At 52.0% G+C, this 16,852-nt stretch overlaps 1 protein-coding gene across 1 annotated transcript; it reads left to right on the forward strand.

Moving 5' to 3' along the window:
* Positions 1 to 12,925: 12,925 nt before the first annotated feature.
* On the forward strand, positions 12,926 to 14,312 carry LOC146812813 (eukaryotic translation initiation factor 5A-1). The gene has a single exon (XM_085619923.1). It carries the CDS (start codon positions 12,958 to 12,960, stop codon positions 13,420 to 13,422), a length of 465 nt encoding a protein of 154 aa, XP_085476049.1. The 5' UTR covers positions 12,926 to 12,957; the 3' UTR covers positions 13,423 to 14,312.
* The last annotated feature ends 2,540 nt before the right edge of the window (positions 14,313 to 16,852 follow it).

The following is a 16,852-nucleotide window of genomic DNA, read 5'->3' on the forward strand; positions in this document are numbered from 1 at the left end:
TTTAAATATCCGAAAGGAAACCCCTGTAGGAGTAAATGCCCTACCTGTTATGTCCAAATACCTTACGTCGGATACTCACCTCCAAGAAAGGAGGCATAAAAGTACAGTCAACTTTGCTGATAACTTTCCGCGAAAGATCTTCTTTTGCTGGCCAAGCCCATAAGAACTGAAGAACCAGATTCACATCCTACAAAACTGAATATTTCGGTTGATGGGGTCAAACAAGGCTGATACCCCAGAGAACTTTACAGATTAACAGGTGCTCATCTGCAGGTCTGCTATCAACACGAGGATGACAAGCTGAAATAGCAGACCAAAATCTTTTCACCGTGCGATAGGCTAAACTATTAGTAGCCGGTTCTGACAGGAAATTAGTGATCAACGGAACAGTGGCCCCCCCGGGATCAATTTTCCCATTCACCACACCTATGAACACGTCGGCGCAAGGAGGTAGCCTATCGCTTGTGAGTACTAAGGGCCCAAGATTGGGACAAGAAGAACACAGCAGCCTGCTCCAAAACTCCTGCCATCTGGCATGGTCTCCTGAAAATCCTACACGCCATAAGTGACAAGTGGCCAGAAGCACTAGTGGATGCAGGAGTTCCGTTGGACACACTAGAAGGTCCTTGAACGGCAAAATCTGAAACAGCAAAGTACACAACTGCGCCATCACCACTGTAAACCAAGACTGAGCCTTCCAAAAGGGGGTCACCAAATCAGTTCCACACGTTGCCAACACATTTGAGACAAAACCCTCTGGATCATTGAGAAAGGTGGGAACGCATAATACAACTTCCCTGACTAAGACTAAAGAAAGGCATTGGAACTCACTGCTCGAGGATCCGGCCTCCAACTCTAAAACGTCAGAAAATGAGTATTCAGGCTAATGGCAAACAAATCCACCTTGCAAGATGCCCCATAATCTGTTGAGGGCTCTGAAGACGTGAGGGTGAAGCCTCAAATCGCTGGAATCCATGAAAAACAGAGTTCCAGTCTGCCATTACATTCGCTTGACTTGGATCGTACTCCGCAGTCAACGATATCTGATGCTGTAGGCAAAAATATCAGAAATCGTTGCCAATCTCCACTAGAAGACGCGACCCCGACCCCCCAGCTGGTTTATGTACCAAACCGCTGAAACATCGTCCATCTGACGCACGATGCAACATTTCACCTTGTGCATAGGTAAAGCCCGTACCGCAAACGCCCCAGCCAACAGCACAAGGCAATTGATAAGTAGATTCAGTTCTTCTGGGGACCACCTGCCCCCGTCTCTACCTGGCCGCATCTTGCCACCCTCCTGCCCCATCTGCTTACATCCGATTGTATGATCATCTCCGGATGAGAGGCAAAATTTGCCTTGCCATTTCAGGTATCCATATGATCCAACCACCAGGAGATTTCAGTCCTCGTTTCCTCCAACACTGTGTTCAGAGTAAGATAAACCCTTCGGTAGATGTAAAATTTTGAGGAGTGGTAACGACTAATAATGTAGGGGACTGGGAAATATGGCCTGAAATGACGACGCCAGAAGGCCCGCCAACCTTGGCAATATACTCAATGATATAGTCTGCGAAGCAAAGTCCTTCATCAACTTCTTGATAGATGAAATATTCACATGTTGAGCTGCGCTAGAACCAAGTCACCTGGAAATCATAAGAACACCAGACTGAGTTGGGATTAGGAGAGATTTCTCCCCATTGATTATGAAAAACGAATCTTGGACGAGTTGCACCGCCCAAACTAAGGCAGTCTCCCTGCTTTGTGCCATTATGAGAATATTGTCTAGATATATGATCAGAAGTACCCCCTATTCACAGAGGAACTGTATCACTGGACGAAAAATCTTGATGAAGCACCAAGGGGCAGAGGACAGGCTGAAGAGCAGGGCGGTTAACCCGTACCACCAATGGCGCCAACAAAATTGAAGGAATCAAAAGTGAGGAGAAAAAATAGGAATCAACAGATACGCATCCTTTAGGTCGATCTGCACCATCCGAGCTCCTTCCTGTAAAAGGTCTTGCAGATGAATGCCCTCCATCTATGCAGACAGCAGGATGCAGAAATATTCATTCAGGAAACTCACAGGCTGAGCAAAAACAAATTTAGAATGAAGAATAAGAGGTACACAGTACAAACATGAGCCACAGGGAAAACAAAAAGTAGCAGGGGTGGCGAGTCTCAGCAAAAGAGACCTTGACATCCAGATAAGTAACACTAATCAAGACCCAGGGAGTAGATACCTCAAACTCCATAGAATGATATGAGGTACTGCTTACACGTTAATCAATATTTACACTCAAATTCCCAACCAAGTGAAGGACGGGGTAGGAACAGCAGGAGGCCGGGGCATTATAGGGTGATATTGTAATGTGATCTGTGATCAGAACATATATAGGACAACACTCTTTGCCGAACCAACAAAAGTCATGTCCAAGCACTTGAAACTAAACTTAGAAAAACGAGACTTGTGGACAGTTAGTGGAATTAAATCCAAATGTGAGGAATTCTTATTTTTTTCACATGTCCACATATCTCACAGTTGGCGTGACATGCTCATTATCTCCAAATATCTATTCTACAGACAGTAAAGGGCAAACGTGAAGTGGGGGAGTGGGCACAATCTTAGATAATGCAAGGTTGGAGGTTGAAGCTGAGTGGCCCTACCGCTTTATGGAGTAGTGTATAGAAAAATCAGTGATATATTGCAAAGGATGTGGTTAAGAAAGAAGAATTATCACTGAGCAGAGAAAGGGTATCTCTGGAATGGCATGGCTATGAAGGGAAGAATGCCTACTAGAACAAAAACGAGTTCAAGAGTTGGACATAGTGGAAAGATAATACAAACATTAACCTGACAATACCAGAGAAAGGGTATGCCTAAGGGGCAAACTGAGAGTTTGAAAAATATAGACTATGGCTGAAACAACTGTTTTATGAGAAGGGTAATAAAGCAGATAAACTTATAGCTAACAGACTGAGAGCCGAGAGGTTGAGGGAGCATACTGCAAAGCTGGGGTCAAGGATGGGAAAGTGATAACAGATGAGGAGCTGGGAGAGCTGCAAGTCCGTATACACCTCAGAGAAGAGGAGTAGGGAGGACATCTAAGCCTTCAAAAGTAGGGTTCAACTCCCATCTATCTCACCCTAATGCAGAGAATAACTAGATAAGCCTATCCCAACACAGACTCTAAAAGCTATCACGGCTACACACGCTAACAAGGCTTTAGCCCTTCATGGGCTTAAAATGGCCTTAAATCAAGATTTCATAGTCCTTCTCTTCTCATGGGGTCCCTTCCTAAAAACTCCATATCATCAACATCCTGCATCTATCTACAGAATCTCAGTGTCTCACATCTCACACTGTTTCTCCGTCAGCCTTGCTGTTTCATCCTCAGTCTCCGTTTTCCACCAATCTCCATCCCTTCAAATTTAGTGTCCTTAAGACGGGCTACCCCTTTCTTTTCCTCATTTTGCCCTTTTTGTTCATTTCTCATGCAGTACTCCCATCTCTCTTGCTCTCTACTCTACTCTCCCTTTTCGCTCTTAGTCCCAAAGTCTTCTAGGTCACCTTAGAAATTCCTGGAACCTTTTCCTCAGAAACACTTTGTAGGAAATCCACTTTTTCTGTTAGGTCACCCCTGATGTTTTGTCTTTTAGCTGGACCCAATACATTTGATGGCTTTAGAACTGGCATAATGTTATCCGGCATATTTAACCTGCCTATACCTCCTTAACATATGGTACAAAGTGTGCCAAGGGCTTGGAAGTTCAATGCCACTAGTGGACTGCAGTACCTTTTTTGCCATCCACTACAGTGGCAGTACAAACATGGCTTCAGACCACTGTAGCTTGACTATTTCAATGTAAAAACTACAATTCAACCTGTTAAAAATAAACACTTTTGACAGAGCAAAACCTCTCTTTTAAATATCAATACGTCGGGGGAGGAGCCAAGATGGCGACCGGAGCAGACGCTTGAGCGCCCGGCTCCGTCGGCCCGTGGCCTCGGACTACTATCCTGATGCCCATCCTCGCCGAATTTCGAGGTGCAACGTATGCGAAGGCGCGCTGACCGCGCTGCCGCTTTCCCGGAGTCTCAGCCCGCCCGGGTGCCCGAGTTGTGGGTGCTTTTGTCCTCTGCACTAAACCCCTGCGCCATTATGGCCTTTGCCGGCCCCCTGGAAGCTCCGCAGTTACCGGACCAGCTAGCGCTAACCTGAGCCCCGCGATCCCGATTTCACCTCGCACCACGGATCGTTGCCGGATGAGCCCGGGGAGAGACGGCCGGACACCTTCTGCACCCTGTGCCTGACGGGCTGGAGCTGTGGGGTGGGCCCCGGTGCGGCGGGTCTCCTGCCCCGCTCTGAGGACCGCGCTGTGGGAGGCTGCTGACCCCCTTCACCTATTGCCTAGCCGGCGGCAAAGAGAATCTGCGAGAAGAGAAGCGACTGTCGGCCTTCCCTGCTGCGGCGTAGACCTGAGGGGAATTGACTCCTTGCCACGACCCCCCCCCCTGGCCTTTGCAACGTACAGCGGCAAAACATGGCGTTGAGTGCCTGCTCGCGGCTGGGGGGTGATACTCCGGTCTCGCCCGCTGCCCACTTTGCCCTACCTCTTCCGGACACCAGCTCCACAGTGCCGTCCCGGATTGCTGCCGATGTGGGGGCCCGGCTTCCGCTGACATGCGGCTCCGTTCTGGCTGTCCTGCGGGACTTTCAACTACAAATGTGCGCTGGCCTGCAGGCGCTGAGTGAGCGGTTTGACCCCATACTTTCGGCTGCGGGTCGTGAGCGCTTTGTTTGTCATCCACAGGGCGTGGGTCTCCCGGTGCTTTTGTCCTCTTGCGGGGACACAACGGCGGTGTATGATTGTGCTACACTGGTGCCTTCATCCGGCGTTCCCGGCACCCGGGATCCACCGCTCTCCACCTCAACTGCGGATACTTTGTCCCCCTGGTCATGGCTGCCTGCTTCATTGTTGCCTGCCTCACCGCGTCCCCGAGAGTATCCTGCTGAGCGACACCTAACGGCTTCGAGGAACCGTCCGCGGTGGCCTACTGCTTCCTTTTTGTGGAACTCCTGTTCTTTACTTGCCAGGTTTGGATTTTATGTGGTGCAAAGAGGGACCTCAATAGATGGTCGGCGGCCATTTCGTGATCCTACTTCACCATCTTCTCACAAGCGGCCATCTTGTCTTTGTCTGCTCGGGACACGGGGCCTTCATGTAGGGGCTGGTTTAATCCCAAGCCCGCGATCGGGCCAGGGCTAGATTGACTTCTATCGCCAGGGTTCATGGACGGGCTGGCCTGGGACTGGAACTGTATGTATGTTTTGTGCGCACTCGTCGCGACTTGTCTTCCTTCGCTTAAATTGTGGTGACATGGTATCTTCGCATGCAGTTTTTTGGCGTAGTGGGCCCTCAGTTTGTGGAGGCCATAACTGGCTGATGGTTTGGGGCGCTCTGGTGTCCCGTGGGCTCCTCCCCACCTTCTTTTCTGTTTTCTTAATCTCTTTACTCTATTCCTACTTTCTCTCTTGTCTATATTTCGGGTTCATTGGGCGACAGGCACTATGCCGGGGGGGGGGTAGGCCGTAGCCTCCGCATTGGTGTAGGGTGGGGGGGTAATACTCTGTTCTTAATTAGTTCTATGGGCCTTTTTCTTTTATGTCTCTGTGCTCTACTTGCCTCGATTCGGGGTCCGGGTGTGGGGTGGATCGAGTGGGGGCGGCTCTGGAGGGGTGCGTACTTGCTCATTTGACTATCCTGTTATATCTCTGCACCGCCTCACTGCTTGAGATTTTATTTCCATTGTTGTTTTTACTGATGTTGCTGCTCTCCCGTGTGGTGAAGCTATCTTGCGGACTCGAATCTCCTTTGTTCTTATCCTTCACTGACCTTTTTTTTCCCTGATAAAATTATCTTAAAAACTTAAAATTAACCTTCACTTCTCCTTCCCCGGGTGTCAAAGATATCTCCAGTATGTAACTCATAACTCGTTGCTAATCTTGACCGTTGACGCACGGGGGATGTAATGTGGGTATCAGTGCTTTATTGTATCGTGGCCGGCCTGACGGTTGTAGGCCCGTATTTGTTCTTTTAAGATGCACGAATAAAGGTTTTTAAAAAAATAAAAAAAAAATAAAAAAAAATATCAATACGTCATCCCCAAGCAGGCAAAGGAGCCCACAAGGCAGGGTGCATAATATTTATGTTTAAAACGTTTTTATTGAGACAAAACAAACCATGGGGGAGGGGGATAGGAGGTTAGGATACATAGAATACAATCAAAGAAAAAGGGTGCAACTCAAGAGGGTTGGCAATGGATAGCTCGGTGGGCCAGGGGAAAAACACAGTAAATGAAAGGCTAGAAATGCAATCTGTGGAATCCCCGCATGCATATCCGACACCCCAAATCTAAGCAATGAAAGCCAGCAGCAACTCAACAAAGCACAATCCCCCCCCCCATCCCCCCAGTAACGAAAAAACAACACCCCACCCCCCCCGTCCTATGGTCCCGCGCCAGATTAATCCTCACCAAGAAGCCCCGCACCCCCCCCCCCCCCCGGGAGGCCCCCGTCTCACATGTGAACTAGTCCGCCAGGGTCACCGGCGGCGTCAACCTGAGAAGCCTAAGATACCTCGGGCAGGTGAGCTCCCGGAATTCAGTGGACAGCAGCGCTAGAAAGGGTTGCCACAGCTCTTCAAATTGGTCTATCTCCCCCGCAACCGTAAGCGACAGCTTCTCCATTCCCAGCACATGCCAAAGCCTATGCAACCAACCCGTGATGGAGGGGACAGTGGTGGTGCGCCAGTGGATAAGAATGTTCTGAACCGCAGACCCCAGCGCAATCGCGATCTGCCTACCCCTGCGGGACTTCAGTGGGTACATTAGGTCATTGGGGAGGCCCAGCAGGACATACGCCGGGAAGCGCGGCAGCTCTATCCCAAAGTGCTTATCCACCTCGTCCAAAACTTCCTTCCAGTAGGCGGTCAGCACGGGGCAATCCCAAAGAATGTGTGAGAGGGTACCTTCCTGCCCGCAGCCCCGCCAGCACCCCTTGTCAGTGTGTTTATGCATTTCATACAGTCTCTCCGGGGTGTAGTACCAATATGTGGACACCTTAGTAAGGGTCTCCGTAAGTCCCGTGTGGTATGCAGAGTGCCGCGCCCGATACGCAATTTTGGCCCATTCCTTGTGGCTGAGTGTCCTACCCAATTCCCTGTGCCAGCGCTCCCTCCCCGGGTTGTAATAGTGAAACGGCGGGGGTTGTAGGTACTTGTACAGATCGGTAATTAGCTTAGCGTCGGAGGTCCGAGTAGCCAGCCACCTCTCATACGGTGTAATTTGACGGGCGGCGGTGGCACGCACCTGGGGCTGGAGGGCCCAATGCCGAACCTGCATGTAGCGCAATCTGTCCAGCTCCGTCAGGCCGAACTCCTGGCGGAGTTGCTGAAAAGGAACCACTCCCTCCGGGCCATAGATCTGGAAGAGTGCCCTGCAGCCTGCCTGCACCCAGTGGGAGAAAACCCCCGGCTCCATCCCTGGGGAGAAGTCCGGGTTGCCCACTATGGGCGTGAGCGGCGAAGGGAAGGTGGTGAGGCCCCGAGCCTCACAGACTGCGTCCCACACCCGCAGGGGGACCCGCGTGACAAAAGAAGCGTAAAGATTAGGGGGGCGATGCGCGCGGCGCAAGAATGGAACCTCTTGTAAGGTGCGGCCCGCCACTGCCTGGTCTTGAAAGAGCCAGTGTTTGTCGGACTCCCACCTGCTCCACTCCACCAGATATCGCAGCTGTGCCGCCTGAAAGTACTTACGGAGGTCCGGAATACCGAGACCCCCCGCCTCCGGAGCAAGCGTGGAGAGGACCCTCTTCATTCGGGGCTTGCGGCCCTGCCAGACAAAGCGGGAGATGTCAGCCTGCATTTGACGTATCCAGCCCACCGGGGGCTGGAGAGGTAGGGCCCGGAAAAGATACAGTATCTGGGGCAACACCGTCATCTTAACCGCCGCGATTCGCCCCAGCCAGGACAGTAGGCCCTTGCTCCAGCGACCAAGCTCCTCCTTGATCTTCCTGCTGAGGGAGGCATAATTGGCCGTAACCATCTCCGGTAATGTGGGCGCCAGCAGAATCCCCAGGTATGGCACCGTGGACGAGGACCACTGCATGGGGAAGAGCCGCTGAAGGTCCCTCCTGGTATCCGCAGCCAGGGACACGTCTAACGCCATCGACTTGCTCATATTCATTTTGAAGCCGGCCACACATGCAAAGGCGTCCAGTTCCCGGAGGCAAGCAGGCAGCGACCTCCTAGGGTCGTCCAAGGTCAACAGGACATCGTCCGCGTAGAGACTGACAGTGTGGACATACTGGCCCATCCGGACCCCAGTAGCATCCGGATTATTGCGAATCCTCTGAGCAAACGGCTCCATGTAGAGGGCAAACAAGAGCGGCGAGAGGGGGCAGCCCTGTCGCGTGCCGCGTTTGATAGCAAATCCACAGGAGCTACACCCGTTGACCCGCACCGACGCTGAAGGATGCTTATAACAGTTGAATACCATGGTGCGGAACTTATCACCGATTCCCAATTTCTTGAGGACCAGCTCGAGATACGGTCAGTGAACTCTGTCGAAGGCCTTCTCCGCATCAACAGACAGCAACATCCGCTCCCCCGGGATCCGCGAGGCCTTCTCCAGAACATGCGTCACCCGCTTGGTGTTGTCAACCGTCTGTCTGCCGGGTACAAAGCCAGCCTGGTCCGCCTCCACCAATCCGGGGAGGTGTGGACCCAGCCTGGACGCTAGAATCCCTGTGTACAACTTGAGGTCGACATTTAAAAGCGAGATGGGTCGATACGAACCGCAGAGGGCCCGGTCCTTCCCAGGTTTCGGGATTACCGTGACCGTCGCCCTCAGGAGATCCGGTGGGATGGCTCCCGGCTCGGAAAAGGAATTAAATAGCCGAGTAAGGACAGGGGCCACAGCCGTGCAGAAAGTCTTGTAAAACAGAGACGTGTACCCGTCCGGGCCCGGGGCCTTACCATGCTTCAGCCGCGCAATAGCGGAAATCACTTCCTCAACATGGATATCCCGCTCCAGGTGGTCCGCCTGAACCGGATCCAGCACCGGAAGGGTCCCCGACTCCAAATAGCCTTCGGCATCCCGTGGCGAGGAGGGCTCTTCAGCATACAGCGCCTCGTAGAAGCCGCGGAAAGATTCCGCTACCTCCGCGTCCCCAGAGACGACCCCCCCGTCCGTGTCCACCAGTTCTCTCACCACGCTACGCTGTTGCGTGACCCGGAGCCGGTGTGCTAGGAGCTTGCCACATTTGTCCCCCCCAGTGTAGAAGGCATGTTTCAAGCGCAAGGCTGCATACTCCGCCCTGTCAAGATCCAGTGCCGACAGGAGCTTCCTCGCTGCTTTCAACTGCCTCCACACCCTTGGCGCCCCCGTACGGCGGTGGACCTGCTCAAGCTCCCGAACCTGAGCTGTCAGCTCGTCCCTCTTCCGTTGCCGCTCCCTATTTTCGGCTGCGGAGATAGAGATAAATTCCCCCCGGAGGACTGCCTTCAATGCCGCCCACTGTGTCGCCTGCGAAGTGTCGGTGTTGCTATTGTGAGTGAGGTAGTCCTGTATGACCTCCCCAATGCGCTGCACCACCGACTTTTTATGTAAAAGGGTATCCCGGAGGCGCCACACCCCCCGAGAGGGGGAGGCCGCCGGCCACTGGAAAACGCCGGTGACTGGGGAATGGTCCGACAGGGTCAGGACCCCGATGTCCGCCGCCGTGGCAGCGGCACGCAGCGGTCCACTCACCAGAAGGTAGTCCAGCCGTGAGTAGGTTCGGTGTGCGTGCGAAAAGTAAGAGTAGTCCCTATCCGTGGGGTGCATGGAGCGCCAGAGGTCGTGCAAGTCCATTTCCGCAATCCGGGCCTTCACAGCCTGGGACAGTTCCCCCGTCTGCGGGAAGCGCTGCGCCGATCTGTCCATCACAGAATCGAAGACAATATTAAGGTCTCCCCCCAAAATAACGTGGCGGTCGGGAGAAGCAGTGACATCCACCAACACGGAATCTAGGAAGCGCTCTTGGTGGTCGTTAGGGCTATAAACGGAGCCGACCGTAAACGCTATGCCCCCTAAGCGCATGCGATACGCAAGAAGCCTCCTCTTCTGTTCAGCACACTTATACAAAACCTCCCCCCGAAAGGAGCTCGCTAGAAGAATGGCTACCCCCGCCGTCTTGTTCGCTGCCGAGGAAAAGAACTGGGTAGGGAACTTAGCAGAGCGCAGCCTATGGCAATCCCGGGGCAATAAGTGGGTCTCCTGCAAAAGGCAAATGTCCGCCTGCGTCCCCTCCAGCAAAGATAAGATCGCTCTGCGCTTCACGGGGTTATTCAGACCCTGAACATTAAGGGTCACTACCTTTAGGCCCGACATTCCTCTCGGGGATCGGGAGCGCCGTGCAATGGGCAGGGGATCAGCGGGTGGGGCGCGCGGGGCAGCCGCGCAGGACAAGCCAAAACAAGGTGGGCATGGACAACATCGGACGGGACCTCCCCAACCCCAAAACAACCCCCCCACCCACCCAAAACACAACCCTGGCAACTAGCCACACGCAAACTCAAACACCCCATTGTCCCAGTCAAGCCCCAAGACGGGCAAGTCCGTAGAAAGGAACGAAGTGGACGTCCAGCCACTCACCTCCATCCGCTCCCCCCCGACCCCCCCGCCCCGTACCAAGCATGTAAAGAAGCTAAAGGCATCTCCCCCCGGAGTGAGTGTTAGGCCGTCAAGGCCATGCCGGAGGAGCCGGCCGAGTCCCCGGCCGCCGCCCTCAGAGCGTCGGCCATGTCCGCCCTGATGGTAGGGGAGTCAGGACGCCCTGCGCTGGCCGCTGAGCGCCGCCTCGTCGATCTCCGCCGGTTCCGTCTCTCCGAAGACCTCCACGACGGTGTAGCTCCTTCCTCCTCCGCCGCCGTGAGCCCCAGGACACCACAAATGTCTTGCAAGGAGCGTAGCACCCCGTTCCACCGAAAAATCAGGCGGAAGGGATGACCCCAAGAGTACGGCGTCTCGTGTTCGCGCAAAAAGTCAGTGGCAATCCTAAAGGACCTGCGTTTCTGCAGCGTGATGGCGGAGAGGTCCTGGTAAAGCGCCACCGGCCGATCCCGGAAAGTCAGGGGCTGTTTCCTGCGGGCCTCAGCCATGATGCGTTCCTTCAGTGGGAAGTTGGGCAGGAAGGCCAGAATGTCCGGTGGAGGTGCCGATGACTGGCGCTGCCGGCCGACCCTATGCGCCCTATCAATGCTGATGGGGAAGTCCGCAGCTTCCCCCAGGATCTCTCGGAACAGGGCCCGCAGGTAGCCCCCCAGATCGGACCCCTCATCCGCAGTCGGCACACCACGCACTCGAATGTTGTTCCTCCGAGATCTGTTCTCAAGGTCCTCAGAATGGGCCTGGAGCTCCACACACTGCTCCCGGAGGCGGAGAACGTCCTGTTGAAGATGGACTATCTCCTCCGCTCGGTGGTGGGCCTCCGTCTCCACCGTTTCAACTCGCTGGCCAAGGCCCTCCACTTCCCTGCGCACTTCCCGGACCTCGCTGGCCACCTCCCGCTTCAGTGTCTGGAAGTCCTCCCTGAGGGAGCTAAACAGTTCCTCCATAAAGGTCCTCGTGACGGGTGGCTCCCCCCCAGTCACATCCGCCGGGGCCCGGGAGGACCCCGGCGAGGGCTGTGTTCTGTCCCGCAGCTGCTGGGCCCTGCCAAGCATGTCCGGCAGGGTGCGGTCCCCCTTCTTCGGGCCGCCTCTTCCAGACATCGCCAGCACCGCGGTCGGGCACAGGTCCAGCCGCCCCAGGGATGCCCAGCCGCTGGCAAGCGCTCGACGTGGGTGTCCCCCCACAAGCAGAGTCGCTGCGTCACAGGTGACAAAATGGCGGCCCAGTCCGGTCACCGTCAGCCGCGGGGGCCCATTCGAGACAGCAAAGGGAGCCACAGTGGGGGGGGTCTCATCAGCACATCCCCCAGAAAGTCAGCCCAGCAGCAGCGGGGGTCACATACATCCAGCAGCAAGGGCTCCGGCGAAGGCCACCCCCACTGCTCCCTCGGGGACAAGATGGCGGCAGGGCGGAGCAGGGCAGAACGACCAGGCCCGGCAGCACCACCGGGGCTCCCAAAACGCACAACAGTCAAATAGGTTCCACCGCCGGCTTCAGTCTGTCACACACAGGGGCCCAGGTGGTCCGACCCCATCAGAGAGTCCGCCGTACCTCGGCTAAGGGTTAGGGGCCCCGCAGTGCGAAGTGTCGCCGACACCAGTCCGAGTGCCAAGGCACCCGTCCTAATCCTTCCGCACCGTCGGGTCCCCTCCCGCAAGGCTCCTTCAACCTCCGTCGAGCGGCGGGCCAGATTCCCTCCAGATCGCAACTTTCAGCACCAGGCCCAGCCGAGGCGCCCGGACAGCACTCCAATGCGCTCCGCCTCTCAGGCCCTCCGTCGCTCCTTGAACTCGATCGGACTTTTGGGGGGCTTCCCCCGAGGCGATCCGAACCAAAACGGCAACAACGTGCGCCCCTGGTGCTCCGCCACGCTCCTCTCCCACGCCGAGCCTCAGCGGGGGGAGAAAAGCATAAGAAAAGGGCTCAAGCTTGGCCGGGCCGGAGGAGCTACGGGAGGAAGCGTCCGCTCACCCCGCCATCTTGGCCACGCCCCCCGCATAATATTTAAAAGTAGGACATGATGACGTCTAATGTTAAAATGTCCTTACCGTGACTTGCACCCAAAAGCTATTTTCACCAGACAGACATAGCTGTTCTATGTAGTGCACAGATAAAAATGTAAATACTGCATCTCCGGAATGGGAACAGCTCAAATACAAATAAAACAACTATTTGACATAATTATTAAAAATCCAATTTGAGCTTTTTTTTGTTGGAAGTACTGGTACAAACTCCTCGCCATGGCTGATGACATTGACTTCACCACTGGAGATGCTGGGGCTTCCACCACTTTCCCTATGCAGTGCTCTGCACTGCGCAAAAATGGGTTTGTGGTACTGAAGGGACGTCCCTGCAAGATCGTTGAAATGTCAACTTCCAAAACTGGCAAGCACGGACATGCCAAGGTTCACCTTGTTGGAATTGATATATTCAGTGGTAAGAAATATGAAGATATCTGCCCTTCCACTCACAACATGGATGTTCCAAATATCAAAAGACAAGATTACCAACTTATTGGTATTTGTGACAATTACCTGTCTCTTCTTACTGATACCGGTGATGTTCGTGACGATCTGAAGGTACCCGAAGGTGACCTTGGAAAGGAGATTGAGTCAAAATATGAGGCGGGAGAAGAGATTATGGTCTCTGTCTTGTGCGCCATGCAGGAGGAATGTGCTGTTGCTATCAAGGCCATGACCAAATAATCGCCCACTTGGAGTCAACAGCGCAGTCCAGAAAAAAGGATCTAAAGAATTTGGTTCAGATTGTCACCAAAGCTATGGCCTTCACAAACAACCTCATTTCCTTTTGGATTGTTTCAAAATAGAGCTGGATCCTTGAATAGTGTTGCAGGTTAACTGGCAGTTTCGAAATCACTGAGGTTTTAATTTATTATGAAATCTTGAAAGTTGTACCTTTACTATTCCTGTAGGTGTCAGCTTGTGGGTCCAAGAAACCAGATCAAGTGTCATTCGTGGATGTTTTACAGTATTTTCCGGATTATAATGTACTTGTTCACATGGACAGATGGGAGTATTGGGCTTTTAGTTTAAAAATGATAAATGGCACCTGAGGCAGAAGGTAACTTTAGCTGAACAATGTTTAAATTTGTATTACTTAAACTACCGTACTAAGATGTTGGCAAGAAGTCTTTCTAAGATGTTGGCAAGAAGTCTTTCTAATATGTAAGGAAGAAGGATAAACTATGGAATGTATCGACTACGAAACTGACTTATAATTGAATTTGGATTAAAATATTCAGTGTAATCCGTGGCCTACAAATACACAAGTGATTTAAAAATGCCAGTTAGTTTGCCCATTCCCAGTTCCCTGGCCCCTCCCCCCAAAAAAATCTGATGGCTGTGTGCAACGAACTGTATTACCTCTGTTGTACTCTATGCCAAATTTGTTGGCTACATTTTGTAACCTTAATGGTGTCCGAACCTGCTTTTGAGCTAGGCAGGTAGTCGGATTGCTCGGTGTATGCGGCATAGCAGGTACAGAATGGCACAAATGGGGGGGGCAGTTAACAGATTTTTCACTCGAGGCCTTTGTCATCAGACTGAAAATAAAAATAAAAAATGCAGTTAAGTTGCTTTTTTCTTTTATTGTATTTATCTTGAAATATTAAAAGAGTAAATGACTTCCCAGGAAAAAAAAAAAAAAAAAAAAAATCCAATTTGAAATGGTGAAGTCGGATTTTTAATAAATATTAAGCAAAAGTTAATTTTTAGAAAGTTAACTTTTCTCAGACCAAATGCCCTAACGGCTAATTTGCATTGGCTCTCCAGCTTGTCCTGGACACTATTTAGCATAAAATAGGCAGAAACTATCTCCCAGAAGCAAACAATAGGCAGACCTCAATGGGCAAACTCTGAACTCCGCAGAATATGCAGAGCGGGGGGAAGGAGAAACTATACATCCTTTTGACACTAGTGTCAAATCCTGCTTGAGGGTAAAATTCCGCTTGACAGATCTGCTGGGTTCACATACAACACCTGGGGCTCACTTAAAAGTGGAGAGAATAGGAATCCAAGACAATTTGTCTTTATCCACTGCTTGGTTGCCAAAAGACTCTGCTTTTGTCCTGCCAGCCTTCTGTCGCTGGGTTTACATATAACCCATCGGATAAATTTAAAAGGTGAGAGGCTAAGACCATTCTTGTGGATCCACTGTTCCAAGTTAAGCCTGTCTGCTGAGTGCCATAGCTTCCAGGGGGATGAGCTCTGGTTAATGTAGTCTCTTTGGTTGCTCACCCTGACAATGGGTGTGATTATTCCTTGAGGTTGCTAGTCACACACCCTAAAAAATGATTTCATTTCTTACACCCTTGTTCTCTCTCCTACAGAGTACTGTCTCTCACCCTATCTCCGTTGGTCTTCCTCTTTCCCTTGCCTGTTCTTCAGACTTCGTTCATAGTTCTTCTGGTCTACTTCCTCAGAGTTCTCAGGTACGCCATGTTCATGCATGAGTAGGTGATCCAGTCCACATTTATGTTTTCATACTCCTGTTTATCCCAATAATAATTTGGAACTACTAGTACCAGAATGCAACACAAAAACCTAGACTGGATAAAAGTACTGATGTATGGACCTCAGAAACATAGAGCTCTGCATCTTGCTCCTTAGTTCCCTCACTCCATCTTCCTGTCTCCCCCTTCTGCTTCCCTCTCCAGGGGCCCTCTCCCCTTTTGCTCCCTCACTAATCTTGGTATTTCTCCATCTCCCCGATACAGTGTACCACACCGTACCTCCCACCAAGCTACTTCCTGTTACACCATCTCTCTCGGATCATCTGTTCCTCAGTCTTCTTCACCCTCATATCCCGTAAGCTTGCTTCTCTCTTTTACTATTTCCTCTCCAGTGTATCCACCTGTCCATCAGATGTTTTATCCTTTCGCCCAGTGTCTCCCTCACACAATTCTCCCTGCCTTTCTCTCAGACAGAATCTCCCTACTCCTCCAACAGTTTTCTACATTCACATTTGTCTCACTAAGAGCCAACCTTTTTAGGTCTCGGCTGGTGAAAGCAGTGCGCATCCGTTGCTCTCGTTATAGGAGAGCAGATTTGAAGCCCCGCCCACCTTTCTAATTGGTTCGCATCATGTAGTATGCAAAACGTAGGCTTTTTATTGTAAAGGAGGCTTCTTAGTCCCTCCTTGTTGCTGCCTTGTCTCCTTTTGGCCCCGCCCACCAGGATTTGATCTCTCACTTGCGGCGTGACATACTCTGCTTCATTAGCTGGGGCGCACTATGTTTTCCACACAGTTTTTTGTTGAAGGGCAGTCAAACCGATATGTGCTTTGTTTACTGTATTTTGGAGCGTGGCACACACTTCAGGCGCACCGCGCTCCGTTTATTTACTTATTTTCCTTGAGGAAAGGCCTGCTCAGTGCTCCTTGCACTAAAGTTTAAAATGTACGGGCGTTTCTTGTCTACTGTATTTTGTAGCGCGGTGCCCGCTTCAGGCGCACCGCACTCCATTTATTTACTTATTTTCCTTGAGGAAAGGCATGCTCAGTGCTCCTTGCACTAAAGTTTAAAATGTACGGGCATTTCTTCTTTACTGTATTTCGTACATTTCTTGTTTACTGTATTTCGGAGCTCGGCGCCCGCTTCAGGCACACCGCGCTCCGTTTTTAGGTCTCGCCTGAGCCAGCGCTTATAGCGCTGCTCTGGCGAGAGTTATAGTAAGCGGGTTTTGGAAGTGCTAACCTAGTGGCTTTTTTCAGGCCTCCAGCTTGCATTCGCGATGTCGTGCACACGCACAGCTGCTATCCTGGTTTCTAGCATTCCTTTCCTCGCATGGCTGGCTTTCCTCCCCCTCTCTCACCCGCTCCTCCCCCTCCCTTACTGCACAGAAGAGTTTGTCGGTGTCTTGTTTCACTTAGATCCTCAATATGCAATGCAGCAGTTATCTGGGGGAAATGGATTTTCCTAATGAATCTGCTACAATCATCTTTGAATGCATTTTCTTGTGCTATAAGAAAATGCATTCTAAGGTGGCGGTGCCATTTTTTTAAACTTTATTATTCGTTTACCATTCTGAGATGACAAACACCCGTCGGAGGGGCCAGGGAGGCAGGGCTGATGCCCTCGGGATAATAATGGCAGCCGTCATCTGTGGAAATAAGGCA

The sequence above is a fragment of the Triturus cristatus genome, chromosome 7, assembly GCF_964204655.1.
Source record: "Triturus cristatus chromosome 7, aTriCri1.1, whole genome shotgun sequence".
Taxonomy (NCBI): domain Eukaryota; kingdom Metazoa; phylum Chordata; class Amphibia; order Caudata; family Salamandridae; genus Triturus; species Triturus cristatus.

Excerpts from the sequence above, each read along its gene's own strand:
- LOC146812813 (XM_085619923.1), top strand. The coding sequence starts at position 12,958 with ATGGCTGATGACATTGACTTCACCACTGGAGATGCTGGGGCTTCCACC.